At 37.5% G+C, this 19,143-nt stretch overlaps 1 protein-coding gene across 2 annotated transcripts; it reads left to right on the top strand.

Moving 5' to 3' along the window:
• Nucleotides 1-251: 251 nt before the first annotated feature.
• LOC118798166 (interferon-induced GTP-binding protein Mx2-like) lies at nt 252-17,764 on the top strand. 2 transcript variants are annotated; one of them, XM_036557526.1, is made up of 13 exons: nt 252-354; nt 9,875-10,074; nt 10,346-10,483; nt 10,693-10,847; nt 10,935-11,073; nt 11,230-11,428; nt 11,538-11,616; nt 12,168-12,290; nt 13,677-13,809; nt 14,199-14,357; nt 15,594-15,670; nt 15,798-16,019; nt 17,515-17,764. In XM_036557526.1, the coding sequence occupies exons 1-13, from the start codon at nt 329-331 to the stop codon at nt 17,737-17,739; spliced, it is 1,875 nt and encodes a 624-aa protein (XP_036413419.1). In that variant the 5' UTR covers nt 252-328; the 3' UTR covers nt 17,740-17,764. The 2 variants fall into 2 exon arrangements, with proteins under 2 accessions (XP_036413419.1, XP_036413418.1); XM_036557525.1 differs by lacking the exon at nt 252-354 and adding an exon at nt 9,646-9,767.
• Nucleotides 17,765-19,143: the final 1,379 nt, after the last annotated feature.

The following is a 19,143-nucleotide window of genomic DNA, read 5'->3' as shown; positions in this document are numbered from 1 at the left end:
CAAATTAAAGATGCTTGTTAGAGCGAACATCACGTGAAACACCCTCTTTACCATTAAAGATGATCTAAATACTACAGGGAGATTCACTTGAAAGAGGACTTGAATATTCTGTAATAACTCTCGCTAGGACGAAGCAATCTGAACAAAACAACAGCATATGGGGCTTCGTACAAGCCGGGATGCCCCTGCGTCGGAGCAATGAGGTAGGCACCGGACAGCCCTTGCAACATTTAACCTCTCTAATGCTTACCGATACGTTCAGGAACATGGAGCACTGTGTCGAAATGTGTCTGGCAGAAAACGGAGATCACTTCCAGCATCGCATGTAATGCAATCGATTACCCATACGTCAAGGTATGTAGCGGATTTTTTGGTATAGATTGCTTCATCCTAAAGGGAGTTACAACAGAATATTCGGGGCCTCTTTCGAGTGAATCTCTCTGTATATAGCTGTTGAGAAACTGTGCTGGACAGATCACCATTACTGTCTGTACTGGTTTATTACTGGTTTAGTACTGGAGATTATTTCTGACCTGAGATCAGCAGCAGGGAGCGGCTCGCAGCACATGCGCTTCAAACACGGTCGCGCACGAAAAGGTTTCGCATGAAACATGACAAAAGAAGTGCGAGGAAACGCGAGACGGAATGAACTTTTAGGACGCGAAAGAGGTTAGGCTTGTTCGAGATGAACTGCGCCTCGCCTTGGTGGTCAGCGAGAGCAGCCGGTTGCAGTTGGCGGAGGAGGGTAGAAAAGAGCCGTCAAGTCGGACAGTCGCCACATGAAACCCACGTGAGCTGGCGGATCTCGAGGAGTTTGCATTCGTCGTAGCTGATGAAGTGGATGCAGTAGAAATCTCTCTGTTATATGCATGAAATCAAGTATGATGAACAACGACGGTGAAACAGCGTTTATTTAATCGTCTGTAGGCTAAACAAAATATTCTATCATAGTTGCAGGTTAAACCCAGCGTTTGTTTTCCAAATCCACAGTTGTGACTATAGGTGACCACAAAGCGTCAAACTAAGTTTCTGTAACATCTGTAAACACAAATGGTTTTATTCGTCATTCATTTAACGTGTAGATTGGTGAAAAAGGTTTTAACAAACTGTTATCCATGTTTATGAATAGCCGTGATATTTGTCAATAAGAATGTAAATTAGTAGACTTAAACTAAACAGTCTGTTTTTAAGACTGTCTATTGAATCATTTCACATGAAAACGTTTGAATAAATAATTCCAAGTACATTCATTTTGTTCAAGGTAGAATGATTGAATATTGATAAACAGTGTATATCCAAAACATTCTAGAAATAATTAAATGGAAATGATCAAGTGCACTCAGACCTTAATCATTAAGGTTACGTAAGTGGTAAATAGACTCCAATTACATTGTGTCATAGTGGCTTTAAGTCCAAACTGTCTAAATAAGCATTTTATCTATGTAGGGACTTAATCACATTTCCCCTTTTTAGGCTTATATCAAAAAATACAACATTTAGAGGATGTCGTCCCTCTCTAATAGCCTCTCAGAATTTAGAGGTCATTTCAGACTCTCCTAAGGACAAGTAGAAGTGTGTAGAGTATGTGGAGCCACATAACCATCCAAATGGTTTTAATGTTATTATGATAACCTTTTTTCCTTTTACTTACTATTTACAATCTAATTAACACCCTTGGCCCTGTTTATATGAATCCAAATGAGAAAAAATTGTCGCTGACAAAGAGTGTCCTAGGCTGTCTATGGATACTGTCAAAGCAAGAGTCATATAGGGGTACAGCAGAGTGTAATAAATACCTGTGTACCTGCAGGCCCAGAGCTTTTTGTATTTCTTGCAGTTCTTATTTGATTCATTTTGTCTGCCAAATTCTCTTTATCTGGAAAAGTACATTAAAATCAATAAAGTATTCCCAAAACCATTGCAGTAGCATCATGCTTTTATTGTTGATTCACCATTCTTCTGCCTTTCTGCAACAGTTTTTGATACATAAGGTGGTATTTCCTTGGCTGTCCTTTAAAATGATAAGGATGTTGTCCATGTTGTGATATTATGGCACAATTAACATGAAACAGTGGCCTTATATACCAAAAGGTCTAATGGTGGAATAGTGCACACCTGTTGCAAATGTGTAGATTGTAATTCTTAATTTGTTGCATTATGCCAAATTGCCACTCAAACACATCTTTCCATTGAGCAGTGATTGGCTTTTAGATTTAGTGAGTGGTCTTTAGCCTATATGAATTGAACACATTTCAATTAGCAGTGAATGCCACTGTGTGGACCATTTAGGTGAAATGTGCTCCTCTTAAGTGGTGTGTATGAAACTGCAGTTTGTAAGTGTGTATATTCATATATTGTCAACATCAGTGATGACATTAAATTGTTGGCAGATAAAACAAACCTATTATAACTAATCACATAACATGCAATGTAGGATGTTATTTTATGGATGTATTGTGTAACAGTACTACTTGGTGTAAGAACACCAATGAAGGATGTGCCCAATATGAGTCACTAATGAATATCGGAGTTAATTTGTACATTGTATGATTGTGTAGAAGTCTGTGCGTCTTGAGGCACAGGCAAAGCAATTATTCAGGCATTGAGGATGAATATTGGCTGTGGTTAATTGAAGATGAATTTCTTAACAAAATCACCTTCTGAACAATACAATGTTTTGTTCTTATATTCCAAAACAGCTTACATTCTGGCACTGGTTCTTGTAAAGAAACATAATACCATGCTCATTCACACAGCTTTATTTGTTTATTATATTTTAAAACATTTACAAAGTTTACAGAGCAGAAAGAAAAAAAAATCAAAGTGTAAAAGTAATGTAGTGCTTTAAAACCAGTCTAGTTATAAATCATAAAGGCATTTCAGAGTGCTTCATAAAAAATAATAAGAAAAAAACACTAAGAGTTCTAGAAAAATATCAAGATAAAAAGATAGATATGTTAGATTGAAGAAATATCAGGCACTCGAGTCTTTTCACGACATGAAATGATAATTATGACATTAAATACGTTGAATACTGCATGGAAATAAACTGTCATGCTACTAGAGAGCCTGATAGTATTAGCGTAAATATGGGGTCTTTAAGAGCTCTACATACATCTACTTGTCCTTAGGAGAGTCTGAAATGACCTCTAAATTCTGAGAGGCTATTAGAGAGGGACGACATCCTCTAAATGTTGTATTTTTTGATATAAGCCTAAAAAGGGGAAATGTGATTAAGTCCCTACATAGATAAAATGCTTATTTAGACAGTTTGGACTTAAAGCCACTATGACACAATGTAATTGGAGTCTATTTACCACTTACGTAACCTTAATGATTAAGGTCTGAGTGCACTTGATCATTTCCATTTAATTATTTCTAGAATGTTTTGGATATACACTGTTTATCAATATTCAATCATTCTACCTTGAACAAAATGAATGTACTTGGAATTATTTATTCAAACGTTTTCATGTGAAATGATTCAATAAACAGTCTTAAAAACAGACTGTTTAGTTTAAGTCTACTAATTTACATTCTTATTGACAAATATCACGGCTATTCATAAACATGGATAACAGTTTGTTAAAACCTTTTTCACCAATCTACACGTTAAATGAATGACGAATAAAACCATTTGTGTTTACAGATGTTACAGAAACTTAGTTTGACGCTTTGTGGCCACCTATAGTCACAACTGTGGATTTGGAAAACAAACGCTGGGTTTAACCTGCAACTATGATAGAATATTTTGTTTAGCCTACAGACGATTAAATAAACGCTGTTTCACCGTCGTTGTTCATCATACTTGATTTCATGCATATAACAGAGGGATTTCTACTGCATCCACTTCATCAGCTACGACGAATGCAAACTCCTCGAGATCCGCCAGCTCACGTGGGATTCATGTGGCGACTGTCCGACTTGACGGCTCTTTTCTACCCTCCTCCGCCAACTGCAACCGGCTGCTCTCGCTGACCACCAAGGCGAGGCGCAGTTCATCTCGAACAAGCCTAGAGTGAAACTGCGAGGTGTTGAGCTTGATATTGGGGAGGAGCTTGTTCATGTTAACCACTGTCAGCCTGCTGCAGTGTTTGCTATCAATATGAGGATGCAAAAGATAGCCTTAGTCTCTTAGTCCTTTAAATAGTCCTTTATCTCAATTTATTTTCTTTTTTACAATTCAGTGTAATGATATAGAGCAGTACTTTAGGGAGTTAAACACGCGTGCTTTTTTGTGAAGAAAGTTTGCAGGCTAGAGGTTTCAAAAGAACACTGCCACCAGTTGTTGGACGAGCACAGTCAGATGCTATTAATGATTATGTATCATATTATTTTGTTTACTTATTGTTGCATTATTAAACATTGTTATACACTATTCTTTGTCATATAATGTACTTTACTCACAAACACTTAGAATGAAACCCTTTTGTAATATAATTATATTCTGCAGGACGCTCTTTAGTTAGGACCAGTGGAAAACCAAAGTAAATTGTTTCTTTAAGGATTTTAAGGTAAAATAAAAGTCAACAGTAATTTGTAGATGGTAGCCTGTTATACCATACAACCTACAGCCATCTGAATACTTGTGCATTGGCCTAACATTGACAGTAATGTTACCCTTTTAGATATTCTAATAAAACACTTTGTTATTTATGACATTGGTGATAGCTGATCAATCACACAATGAGAAGCAAATTATAATATAATTATAATAAGGAGAGAGGGACTATTTTTATTTTATATTTTTAAAAAGTTAGTATTTGCTCACAAACCCATGTATGCGCGCTTCCCCCAACAAAAAACAGTTTTCTATGCCTCTTTTTCTTATCATCTATTCTGCAACACGTTGTCTCTGGCCCTGTACCCCGTAACTCTTAGTGGCAGACCAAACGCCTAGACACCAAGCTAAAAAAGACAGAACTGTGTCAGCATGATGGAGGTACACTTCAGGTAAATCAACTTTCAATCTCTCTCACGCTGTTTCACTCTCTCTCGCTGGCAAACTTTCAATCTCTCTCGCGGGGATTCAATCTCTCTCGCGCAGTATCTCAACCTCTTGCGCATCCTAAACGTTCATTCCGTCTCGCGTTTCCTCGCACGTCTTATGTCATGTTTGGCGCCACATGTGACCGGGCTTGCTGCGCAGGTCATTGCTAACAGTGCGCTGAACCGGTTTCCAGGTGGAACTTGCAGTTGTGAATTTTGGAGAGAGAGAAAGTAGGTTGAGAAAGTTGCATTGTTGTACGTTCCTCCTTAATTAAACACAACTATTTACTCAACTTCTACCACCATTCCTGTAGTCTACTCCACCTTATGTCCCTGCCAGCTCTATCGCCGTCTTCTTTCAATACTTCCTATCATGCATGAATGACTTCTGTTATATCAATAAACATTCAAATATCATTCGTTCTGTAACCGGAATGATCCACGCTGAGTTACCCCGCCAGTCAAGTTTATTCAGAGGGTCCTTACTCCCTTAGAAGCTGGGTTTCATTGGGTTAAACTAAGGTAGTCTGAAAGTGTTTACAAAAACCTGACCAGTTCACTGTTCTGATCCACAGCAGCTCCTTTATTTTTGATTAGCAAATTTTCTTGTTTGTGAAATTAATTAATTATTTATATATTTGTTTGTTTATTTGTCTTAGTAAGGGCTTCTTAACAGCTACATATCCTTTCATACTCATAGTGTTGAGTTGTCTTCTCACAGTGGAAGGATGGACAGAAACACCTGTGGATTTTTTCAGATCTAAAGTACAAGTGGAGCTTGTCTCTCAAAGATGAAAGCTTTAGGTACGCTAAACTAAAGGTTAGACTGGAAATTAAATTAATCAATGTTTCTGACTTTTGTATAGTACAGTAAATCTCTTTGATCGTTTTTAGGTCTTTCTGGTCTGTTGTGGTGTTTGTGCACGAGACGGTTGAGGGGTGTGGGTGTGTGTATTTGAGGGTCATAGTCATAAATTTCTTCTCTGAAAAACTCCCCTTTCTTTCTTCTTGGAAAAGCAATGCTTTAGAGTCCCTGTTCTGAGAATCTCTTTTTTAGAGCAAAGCTGCTGTACATCAGTTATTCACTGTGGTTACAGCCTTAGTGACAGCGTACTGACATAAGAAGCGGTTCTGCTCCACACAAGCCCAAATAAAAACCCATGTCTTTAATTCCTTACAAGTTGACTTATTTAGCTTTCTGTAACTTTTTGTAACTAAGCTTAGCCTTCTACAATTCCAGGCTTTATACACACTGAATGGCACTGTATGAAATTTGATAGATGCGGCATGATTTGAATAGCATCATTACAATTATGATTTATAATTTATGCTTTGGGCCTTTGCAGTTGATCATGGAATGTAAGTGTGTGGTGTGAAAAAGAAGTTATAAGGTTTTGTATGAGACTGCAGGGCTTGACATTGGTGTTTGTGCAGGACAAGTGAAAGTTTGTGACAGACACATGAGTGATCAATTTACAAGTACAATACAAATGTCACAAGTAAATAAGTAAAAATAGGTGATGGTAAAAACAAACAGTGGTCACTTGCATAAAACATTTTATTTTTATCTCAAAAACTGTAAAAAAATTTTGAATCCAAATTTTTGTTCGAGTGAGTTTTCAACAGGCCAGGCCAGGGGTATTGAGGCTGGGTGTAGGGGGTGGTCATGGGGTAGATGGTAATGGCGGTAGTTCATAAATTTGAATTGTTTTTAAAGAGTACAGGTATTTTTAAATTTTGAATCCAAAATTTTTTGCAACCACCAAAAACTTAGAAACCTAAATGCAGTAACTAGAGGGACGAGAAGTGAATAACAATAGCTACGATAGCTTCAGATGTAACCATAAAACTACACATGCTGCCAACTTTTAGATTTTTTGTTTGAGTGAGTTTTCAACAGGCCAGGCCAGGGGTATTGAGGCTGGGTGTAGGGGGTGGTCGTGGGGTAGATGGTAATGGGGGTAGTTCATAAATTTGAATTTTGAATTGTTTTTAAAGAGTACAGGTATTTTTAAATGTCAATATATAAAGAGACTGAAATGTTATGTCAACGTTACATATAACGTATAACATTGCCATATTCAAATCTGATCTGTTTCCACATCAACATAACATAAATCAGTTTAATACATAAAACCAATAATTTTAGGTAAAATATATTATAAACAAATGCAGTTTAATGTTTGCTTAATTTACTCATGAAACAATGGTCTGTCACATTAAGTGACTTGATGAAGTGTAACATTTAAGCCTTTATAGGAACAATGACTGAAAGCTGGTAAGTTCTGTTTTTGTTCAGCACTGATCATTTAGTATTAGCTCTCCAACTAACTGGTCAATCTACTCTAATAAGGGCAGTTTACCAGTTAAAAATAGTTAGTTAATGGTTACCAGTGATGTAGCCGGCAGTACAATGTGGCCCACCCACTTTTATCACTGGCCCACACAAAATTATGCTTAAATTTAGTTTCAGTATTACAGTTTTATGAATAAGTAAATCAAAACAAATTAAATGACTTTGCAAAATATAAAACAATTCGAAATTCCACTTTAACATCAACCAATCAAAATCTCAGCTTGACGAATAACTATGATTGTGAGGGGTTTGCTAAGCATTACTCCCTCCCGAACCACCAACACAATCTCAGACTCCCAGCTACAGTTTACAGCTCTGAATCTAAGAGCTTCTCATCACTCTGTTAGGAGGAGTATGAGTTAATGGGGTATCAGCATCTTGGAGATGAATGTTGACAGGACTGGATTTAAGGATTAGAAGCACAACACAGTCTGTTTTAGGTTTGTGTCTTGCTCGAATAAGTTGGTTTACCATTGCTATGGATACTGGCCCTGTCCCACTGATCTACAACACACGTATGGACTGGCAGTGACTGGACTAGCTAGAGTGATCTAGAGTGTCCAGAGTGTATTTATTCCGTAAAAGATAAGCATTAGTAGGAAACTTCATGAGCGTTCTGCTGTATCGGTAGGTCGTTTTGTAAAAATGTGGAGTGTAGTGTGAAAATGTGAGATTAGGGCAAATGAGCCTCATGGCCACTGCATGAGAATTGGCAGCCCTGCAATGTCATCTTGTTGATTTAGCTAGCAAAGAGGAATTTAGTGTTAACTGTCTGATATAGACCCATCAGAGAGGTACACTCAATGTGTGTTTATCTCCTCCTACATATCAGTTTTGCATCACTAGTCGGGTAAGAAAACTCAGAGTTCAAGAGTGCTCAGAGTTGAAATGCTACCCATGTAGCTACCCTAGTAATTGGATTATTTTTCAAGAGCTTAGCCAAGAATTGACATTTTCAATCACAAAAGGGATGCAGACATTCATCCAGGGGGAACATCATGTTACCAATTAAACTGAAATAAAGAAACCGAAGTGTTTACTTGCCTGTACAATCTAGGGCTTGAAAACATGACTCACTAGACTGGCTTCCAACAACGGCACATTTATTCTTGCTTATGTCCGAAAGTGTGTTTGCTGTGAAATCATATTGTAAACGAAAGAGGCAGCATTGATGGTGGGGTTAGTAAGTGTGGCTATTGTAATGGTGAGTGAGGCTCTACTTGACTGTGACAAACAAATGGCAGAGACTAAAGATTTCATGATTTCTCAAATGGAATATACTGTGGCATTCCACCACTGGCTCACACTGCCTGAAAGGCTGGGAGACATGGCCATGTAGAGGGTCATGTGATGAGGCTTATGGGGGTATTTATGTTGTTATTGTCATTGTTTGTTAGTTTAAAGATGTGTTGTATGTTGCATGTGTCTTGATTGTGCTCTGCTCTGGGTTAGCGAACGTGTTGTGGTGGTCACCATCAGTGGGGGTTGTATGGCTTGTAACCTCCCTGTTGTTTTCTTTGCAGTTGATGTGCCTTTCTACCTGGTGTTTAAAAAAAGAGCACTTCTTGCAGCAGAATCATGGCCTCTCCTGTGTCTTACTCTACAGCAACACCACAGAACAGTGACAAATAATGCATATATGTACTAGCAAGGGAAGGTTTGTTTTATTAGTTGGCTTTAATGTCAAGTCCTGCATTGTTACATTGGCATATGGGAGATGCAGGATGTATTTGTGAATCAGATTTATTGGCAACATTAGGAGTCAAAGTACAGGTAGAAAGGAAGAGCACTGTTATTTCCATATTAATCACCACAAAAGAATAGAACACAACTAGGAAAATGAAAGCAATAATAACAGAACAAAGATACCTCAGGTCAACAGAGAATGACAAACATGGATGATGAAATATCACATCATGCAGAGAACATGAGAAAACATATGTCCAAGGTTATCCAGACAGCCTTTCTAATAGGTGAATTTTCTAATAGGCGTTTAATTGCAGACAGCTTGTATAAATTCAATTGAAAACCATAGCAAATAGAATAGGGTGCTCTAGAGCAGTTAGATCTAAACTTCATCTGCACTGGTGTTTATGTAAAAACCAAAGTGGAGTAGATGCTGAGAAATTCTGGGCCCAGTATACATGGGAAAAACCCATGTAATGTCTGTGTTACCAGCTTTCAGTTTCACATTTACTGTGAGCGTTCTGGTTACTTCCTGTTTACTTTGAAATCAGGTTTTTCAAGACAGAGAGGTGAGTATAGTAACGTTCAATCCTGTCTGAGAGCAGTACAATACATACAGAGCCTATATTAAACTATTGGGATTTCCACTCCTACAATTTTCCACAGCGTTTGTCTCCTCAGTGATGGAGAATGACGGAGGTAGTTTAAAAGTCATCTCTTCTTCTAGTGAAACTAGGTGTGTATAATTACACAATACCAGCTGAAGTGATTATGACTATATAATTCTCTTTTGATTTTTATAAATTTCATGCATGCAATTTAATGTTTATTCCTCATTAACAGTAAACAAGCAATGGAAGGGGTGTTTCATAGCCATTTAGAGGAGAGAGTTCGTCCTTATATCGACCTGATTGACTCTCTGAGGCTAGTTCGTGTTGGAGAAGATTTAGCTCTACCAACTATAGCAGTGATTGGAGATCAGAGCTCCGGGAAAAGCTCTGTGCTGGAGGCGCTGTCTGGGGTGGCGTTACCCAGAGGGAGTGGTGGGTAGTTTATATTTAAATAAATAAATACATTAAGGAAAAATCATAATCAAACTCTTCTGGAATACTCCTTTAACTTTATTTTGCTTCTCATCACTTTTTTTTGTAACAAAATTTTTCATTTTATATTTAAGTAGGTATGTCGTTAAATGCAAGTTAACTGTTGGAATGTTGTTTTGAAAGTTTCATCACAAGATTCATCAGTAAACTCATATTTATGTATGGATCAATCCATAGCCATATGCTATATAATGTTCTTTGTCCACTGTAGGTATTGTTACCAGATGTCCTCTGGAGCTCAAGCTGAGGAAGATCAAGGGTGGGGTTCAGTGGCGAGCGGCCATATCTTACAACGAGGAGCGCATTGAGTTTGATGACCCATCACTGGTTGAAGATTATGTTGCGGAAGGTCAGTGCACTTGCTAATAATATTTCCATTTGCTGTTGCTGTGAAAGAGAAACCTTACTGTAAGCTTTTAGCATTCTCAGTTTCTCTAACAAAAACATGATCTTAGCTTAATAGCTATCAGCAAAAATGTTTTGAAGAATGCATTACAATAAAATATAAACCATATACGTACATGTACCCATAAATCAAGTGTTATGTGTGTCTAACAGCCCAGAATGTGTTGGCTGGTGATGGAGTTGGAATATGTGATGATCTAATCACTCTGGAGATCATTTCTCCTGATGTTTGTGACCTCACACTGATCGATCTGCCTGGTATTGCACGGGTTCCTGTAAAAGGTCAACCTGAGGATATCGGAGATCAGGTTAGTATAAAACAATGACTTGACATGTTTTAAGGTAAATTAAGAGTTTTTAATTTATTTGTAAATAGCTTTTTTTCCCTCACAAAGATCAAAAATCTCATACGGACCTTTATTGAGAAGAATGAAACCATCAATTTGGTCGTGGTACCATGCAATGTTGACATTGCAACAACAGAGGCACTAAAGATGGCACAGGAGGTGGACCCTGAAGGGAAAAGAACTCTGGGTATATTATAATTAAAGCTAAGTAACACACAGTAGAAGTATTTCATGGTACTACTACCACTGCTCATAATAATCATTATAATAACATGGTTAATAATTCTATTAAAAATAATAATATTTAAAATATGCATAATAAAAATATGTCTGTTTTTTTCAGCTATTCTTACTAAGCCAGACCTTATTGATAGAGGAACAGAGAAAAACGTATTGGATATACTGAGAAATCAGGTTATTCCTTTAAGCAAAGGATACATCATCGTTAAGTGCCGTGGTCAGAAGCAGATTGATGAGAAAATCTCTCTGAAGGAGGCTATTCGAGTGGAGAGAGACTTCTTCAAACGTCACGAATTCTTCAGGTAAGCTTCACATGAAGAAGTCATTTGTCACTTATAAATCATTTCTTATGTCTCATAATAAACATTTTTGTAAAATACAACTCATAAAGTACCTATTTTTCATTGACAGTTGCCTTTTGAATGAGGAGAAAGCAACAATTCAGTGCCTTGCCACCAAACTGACTCAAGACCTGGTTGATCACATCAAAGTATTTATACATTTTTTACTCTAAATCAAAATCTATGTATATATCTTTCTCAAAACTTAAAAAAGAGTCGTTAGCTTATGCGTACTTTGTTTAGATACACTGTTGGTCAAATGTATTGGCATTCCAGTACCATTTTAGTCATTTATGAGCAACATAGAAAGTTGTGCCACATCTTCTCAAAAAAGGACTGACCAACATATTTCCAATCTGAGAATATTCAGTAAAAAATAACAACAGTAAGCACTTTTGGTTAATGTATCCCAAAAACAGCCCTGGACAGACTGGGTTTTTGTAATCTAACACACTTGATCTGATTTATTAGTTTATTGTCAATCCCTTAGTGTGCTGAGCCAAGCATTGAGTCCAAGCAAAATACAAAAATCTGCAAGAAATTATACATCATTTCATTGCCTGGAGATCTTTCCACATTGGCATGTTCATGTTAATTGCAGTCATTTCTGTGGTGATCATGTCCCCATAGCTACTTCACTGCTCACGTTCTAAATACAGGCCATCTCATTTCACAGTTTCTTTTCTTTTCTTTTGTTTAGAAATCGCTGCCTCTGCTTTCAGAGCAGATAAAAAAGCAGCTGTGGGACTTGAGAAAGGAGTTGAGTCAGTGTGAGGTTGGCCCGCCACTGGATCCACAGAAGAGGAAAGCCTTCTTCATCAGTGTGAGTAGCCCCTTCCTATTCTTAAAATTCCAAAACCTGCAACCCACATGGAGTTGCTAGTTTATTCAGTACACATACCTTGGACCTCATTGGTCATTTTATCAAATACTTACCATATTGGTGAACAACTACTGACAGTAGCCTATCTGATGCTGCACAACTGATCAGTTGCTCTCTGCCCCATACATCAATGGAAAGAAACCACTGAAAGGAAAGTATTTATTTCTAATCTAATTTAAGCAGGTTCTTGTTCATTTATGAAGAACATCGCATATGACAAAGTTTAAGGTGGTCTTTAATTTAGAGCAAACTGAAGTCATTAAAACAGCACAATACCTGGTGAAATGTAATACAAACAGAAAATCCCTGCTGCTGTATGAATGTGTTTGAGTGTGTGTGTGTGTGTGTGTGTGGTTGGGTGTGTGGGCACATATATGGTAATTCGTTAGGAAAGTCCCTGTTAACGTATGCATCTTCTCATCTCTAAGAGAATGTGTGAACTGTGTATATGTGAAATACACGTATCAAAAAAGTCCCTGCTGCTGACCTTGGATTGAACTAAGCATGTCTAATCCAAGGCATCTAACCATGTTAGATGATCTGTTGCATTTAACCCATTTCTAATTGAACCCTTACATCTAAATTATTTGTCAATTTCCAATTGAACCTAACTGAACCCTTCCAACCACCATTGGACCGCTACTGACCAGATATTATTTGAGAGGACTATTCTGAGCACAGCAATGACACATCTACCAAACATCTAAGGGACTGTTTACATAGTTGAAAACCACATACGGCTGGTTTAAGTTGTGGTTTTGTAGGTGTAAAATTCCTGATGTTTATTAAATCAAAGCATTATTGATTGTTAGGTCTGTAATGAAAATGCCTAGACTGGCTAGAGACCTACAGTTATTTGCAACAATGAATCAAAAGTGTTCTTGCTGGCAAAATGTAGCTTTTGAGGGTTGTTGTACTTTACAACATTTTTAACGCAGGAAATTCCCAAGATTAAGCATTTATTTTTTAATTGAAAAAACATTAGCATCAAAACATCTGTGAGCACTTTAAAGTGTGTTCCAATGTGACAATGTAACAGAAACAAACTTTTCATGAAAAATAAATATAGATAAGAAAGATGAGGAAACCAGGTGGGGTTCCCCTAGTACAAGCTGGCCATTGCCACCCCTGAGTATAGCTCATCTTTTTCTTTACACAATATGTATAACCCTTGCTCACCACAGTACTGCTGTTGGTGAGAATTAAGTATGTGACCGCTGTACCTGATAAAATGGCCAGTGAGTGTAGATAAAAGTATGTACCTACCAAACTGGGAACTTGGTTTACGTGCCAAAATTATGTGTTGGTGGTCTCTTGCTCTTGCAGACTTTGATGAAGTTCAATGACAAGATCAACCGCTTGGCATCTGGGGAAGCGGGTAATGAGGACAACTTGTTTGTTCAGCTCCGGTTGGAGTTTGGAAAGTGGAAAGAGCATCTTGACAGTACAAAGTCATCATGTAAGTAAAAATGCAGATACATGCAAAGAAGTCCTGGCTGTGTCTTTTAGTATTTGTCATAGGCCTAAAGGAATATCCCAAATATAAACAAGAATATATAAAGAATGACATAATGGTTGCTTAGAATAGAATTTGAAACACAAATTGACTTCTTACAGTCCGGACTAGAGCCAGATTACATCTAATCATACACGACATACTTCAAAAAACTTCCACTACAGTGAATCTATGAGGGGAGAACAGCTGACTTGAAATTTTAAGACTTTAATAAAATCAAAGTTTATCAAAAGTTGACCTAGAAAACTAAGAAATTTGCCTATGGAACATCATTTTGTATGTGAAGATTTTATTCAGCCAACACTTGATGTCAAAATTTACGTGTAACACAGTTCATGAGGTGGTCCAGGCTGTGGTGAAAGAATATGACCTGAAGTACAGAGGACGGGAGCTGCCTGGCTTCAGTGATTATAATGTGTTTGAGATGGTGGTGCAGAGACTTGTGATCCAACTGAAGGGACCAGCCATTGACAGACTCAGAGTCATAAGAGGTACGTTTACACCACTTACACACGATATCTTTCATAGTCTCTGTTGTTTAACATAGGGTTTTGCTAACCCTGCTCCTAGCAAACTCCAGCACTGCAGCTTCAACGTCTCACTGCTCCAACACAGCCAGCTCATGAAGGGCTTTATAATCAGCTGTTGAGCTGAATCAAATGTGTTGAATTAAGAAATACCTGAAGCTGTGCAAGGCTCTGGGCCACCAGGAGCAATTAAGAAACACTGGTTTAAAATGTAAACACACACATTAGGTACTCTTGTATGCACGTTGGCCATTTAATCACATACACATACCATAAAGTTACACTTTGTAGTTCTGCAATTACTAACTGTAGCTCAACTTGTGCAGGGTGGTGGCTCATTCTCAGCAGAGCAGTCTAGTGGTGGTTTGGTCGTCTAATTGTACAATGGTAGAATCACTGCTGTACTAAGAATGGTTCACTGCCTAAATATCTGGCCAGCATGGTGGTTTGAGACATAATTGGTATAACTATGGCATACCAGTAAAGATTGATTAATAACAGTTAATAAACCTTTAACACAATTTGCCTTGACAAACATTCCAGTCTTAAAAACTTCAGAGGGAGAATTTTCTTGGAATTAGATTTCCACATATTGACTTCCCAAAAAGAAAAGAATAAACTCTCCGTTCAAAACAAAGTTATCAAAAAAACAACTCCAGTGTGATGTCATACTTGGCTTTTTGATAGAAAGATTCTAGCAAGTTCTGAAAAAAATTACAAATTTGCAGTGTCCCACACTCAGGTAACTAATGTCTAACAGAAAATCCTGTTCACAGAAAATGTAATTAGGAGAAGGTCTGCCTACAACTTATTGTATGTGTTTTTTGAACTGAAATAGCCACGAAATAGTAAAACCAACTAAAAATCCAGTGCCCAACAATATATTTAGAATATCATATTCATCCACATTCAGCACTTAGCACCCACAATATTTTGTACACAATTTCAGCCTTTGTATAAACTGTCTTTTTCCTTGGGGCTTTATGCAAGTTGGTAGCATAATCCAACAGAAATATCGTTAATAGGCTCCAACATGGTAGCTGAAGATCAAGGTGATACAGTTGGGGGGGGGACAACTGTCCTAACAACTGTCCTAATTGGTGGAAAACCGCCATGATGGTTTAAGTCCATGCAGTAACCAGTAGGAACTCTCTCTTTAAGGGCTGTGACCACTGTCTGAATATGATTTATGCATTTCAGAGACCATCCAGAAGCAGTTTTCAGAAGTATCTAAAGCATGCTTCCCCAACTATCCTTTCCTCCAGTGTGTTGCCACGGTAAATATTATTTTTATAATTTACAGAGGAATTTTAAAACAGTTTACCATTTTAACCCTTAATTTGGGTAGTTTCCAGCTGCTGTACTGACACTATGTGCCCTCTCTGCTTATAACTGATACCCCAGAACAAGATAGACAACATTCAGTCAAAGCAAGAAGCCAAAGTGGAGCAGAGGATCTTGGAGCAGTTTGAGATGGAGCAGCTGGTCTACACTCAAGATAGCATCTACTTCAAAACCTTGAAGGGAACATGTCCTTCTGCGGAAGGACAAACAGCTTCAGAAGATAACTACACTGGGCTTGACAGCAGGACCAAATATCCTGAAATGCTGCACGCTTATTATGAGGTATATTTTAGTTCAGTGGATAATTATGTAGGGGTTCCAAATACTTTTGAAGAACCACTTTAACAGAAACAATATGTGTATATATAAACTATAACCACAAAGATCTAGTTGCTGTCTCACCATAGTACATAAAAAATCTCTTGCAGTTTACCACTTTTGGCAGTAGTTATGGCTACAGCTACATTTAGACACTGATGTATAATAGCCACATCAGACCTGTTTAGCAAAATACTACAGCATTAAAATCACTTAAGCAATTACTGTTCTACACCACCTGAAGTTGCCACCTTACCTTTGAACTTTGTACCACTGTACTTTTGGGAAGTTCGCTCCCAATTCCTGTAGTTTCCTACAGTTATTCAATCATATTTCACGTATTTAGATATTAGCTATCTTCTTTCGGTCGTGTGTTATGTCAATGCCTGAATGAGCCAAAGTACTGAAGTACCTGCAACATTTTTTAGATTAAAAAAAAAAAGCTTTGTATGCCCATATTAATTCAAAACTGAGGTGGGTAGAGTGGCCTAAAACCTAGTCTCATATTAATTGCACATTAAGCTGGCCACAACCATTGGAATTTTGCCAACAGTGATGCCATTCTGATTGGCTATCTACACATCCACCTGACCACACTTCTGTGCATTGGGTTTAATCTGTCTGACAAGTAGATGTCTTTTTTGTAGCCCAATTTGTGCCTACCCTACACATCACACTAAAAACAATGGTTTGTTGTGGTTATTTTGCATGTCAGTCAAATGATGTTTCACAGCAGGCAGTGGTTAGTTATGTTAAACGATAAAATGCACCAGAGTGATGACAGGCGGATGTCTGGCTTGCAAGACTACTTAAAGCCGTACTCCTGTAAAAAGAAAAAAAAAAAGGTACTTTAATGAAGACCACAATACAACATCAGGAAAGGAGCTGAAATTATAAGGCATTATCCCTCTCTTTTTTGGAATTTTTATCTAAATAAAATGCTAAAGCTTAAAAGTGAAAGGTGTGAGAAACAGTAGTGGAACGCTGGAGCTGAACCAGCAGAACAGAAATATACTAAAGACAAAAGAAAATATTAAGTTAAATGTTAATCACTAAACTGAGCAAAAACTACATTCTTTACAAATGTACTTGAGTAGAAGTAACTATGTAATCATTTGAAAAAAAACAAAATTACAAATGAATTACATGCAACTAAGTATGTAACTAATTACTACCCACCTCAACGATGATTTGAGCTCGAGCAATTTCTGTTGTCAGTTGGAAGGTATCTTATCAACAGCTAGGAAGCAAGACAGCTATTTGGCCAAACTGGCTATTTTAGGGATGTGCTTTAATAGATGAATACAATTAACAAAAAAAGAAAAAATTAGTCACAATTATTTATGTGGCAATTAATCATAAGTTAAAATTTCATTATCATGACAAGCTTACATTTGTTTATAAATTGTTAGCCTGGAGTTCTTGAAGATAGAAATCAACAGCTATGTTATTCTGACAGATCGTCGTGCAGCGACTGGCTGACCAGGTGCCCATGCTGATCCGATACTTCATGTTGAAGGAGTCTGCTCAGCTGCTCTGCAGTGAGATGTTAGGGTTAATGGACGGTGCTAATGTAGCTGAGGTTCTCCGGGAAGAGTCAGAAGTCAGCAGACGCCGCGTTAACATGCAGAACCGGATGGAACGTCTCACCATTGCTCAAGAGAAGCTCAGCAACTTTGTTTGAAGGAGAAGATGTTAGATTTAAGTTAAGATCATAGCAACTAACAAAGAAGAATTCTTGGGACTGTTTAGATGTGCTATTCACAATTCCAGTTAATTATTATAATGTAATATGTTTATTTTGTATTTTTTTAGATACTGCACACAAACACTGCAGATGCCTTTTAGAAAGCCTACATCAGTGGCTCTCAATCCTGCTCCCAACACATCTGATGCAAGGCCTTCTTGAGATGAACTGTGGCTGAATCTCAAATGGCTCCCTACATAATGCACTATGTAGGTTCCTGCATAAAAAAAACAGTTATCTAACAAAGAGCCTTTTGGGATTCTGCCACATTTGTACAAATCCATACTAGATATATAGTATGTTTATTTACTGCAGGATCAGGGCTGGGAATTAGCCTACATAATTCTGTACAACTCTGCACAAAGTCTACCTAAAACAGGATAATGGTGCTTTAGTTTGGTGTGGAAACCACTAGCAAAAATAACAGGCAATGTATTACCAAACACCTTTAGAACTTTTGTCTGTGTAGTGTCATTGTCCACTGCACGTTTGAATATAGCCTATTTACCTTATAGAAAATGACTGTGACTAATTTGCTAATTGTATAATATTTTATTTATTTCATCAGATACCACAAATATAATTACTGTACTACTGTACCACAACCTTTATTTCTTCTGAAATAAATTAAAATTCAAAGAGGGATATTAACCTGTAAATTGTTGCATTGTTTCTGATAGAAGAACTAGGCTGTGTATGGCAGCATTTCACAAGTACAAAAACGTTTTAAAAAATTCTGGTAAGCGATACTCAATAGCAACCTTTCTAAATGCTTAATATGCCACTGTACAAAAGCAGCATAACCTTAAAATTAAAGCACAGTTTGGTTGCATCCATAAAGCAGCTTTAAAAACAGCAGTCTGATTGCATTAATGCCTGAAATGTTTTTGCCTGCCGCTTTCAGTTGACGTCATACTGTAGCATCAGCGCTGAGTTCAAAACACTCAGAGTCCCAAACTAAATACTACATCATTAAATAGAATGTGAAAAAATAGTGCACCACCATAAGAAGCGCATTCATTAGTGCAGCACATGTAAAGTAGGAGTGCGCGCTTAGTTTGAATTTCATTCGGATAGCTACACAATGACCACCGCAGGTACGCAGGCTTCCTATTCGCCAGTTTCTCATTTGAATTTTCCCTTCCTCTTTAAATGATGCAGCAGTTACATTCTGGCATCTGTACAGGTTGCAGACCTCTGTGAAGCTGCCCCACTCCCCATGTGATCAGACCGCTGAGATAAACATGTGAACATGATGCCCCACTATGTTAGACGTAATTCCTCATATACACAGAACAGTGTTTGTAACTGGTCATGCCTTCTTTTTATTTTTTGTCATAA

The sequence above is a fragment of the Colossoma macropomum genome, unplaced genomic scaffold, assembly GCF_904425465.1.
Source record: "Colossoma macropomum unplaced genomic scaffold, Colossoma_macropomum, whole genome shotgun sequence".
NCBI classification, from domain to species: domain Eukaryota; kingdom Metazoa; phylum Chordata; class Actinopteri; order Characiformes; family Serrasalmidae; genus Colossoma; species Colossoma macropomum.
Note: the sequence above shows the minus strand (reverse complement) of the source record. Positions and strands in the feature narration are given on the sequence as shown.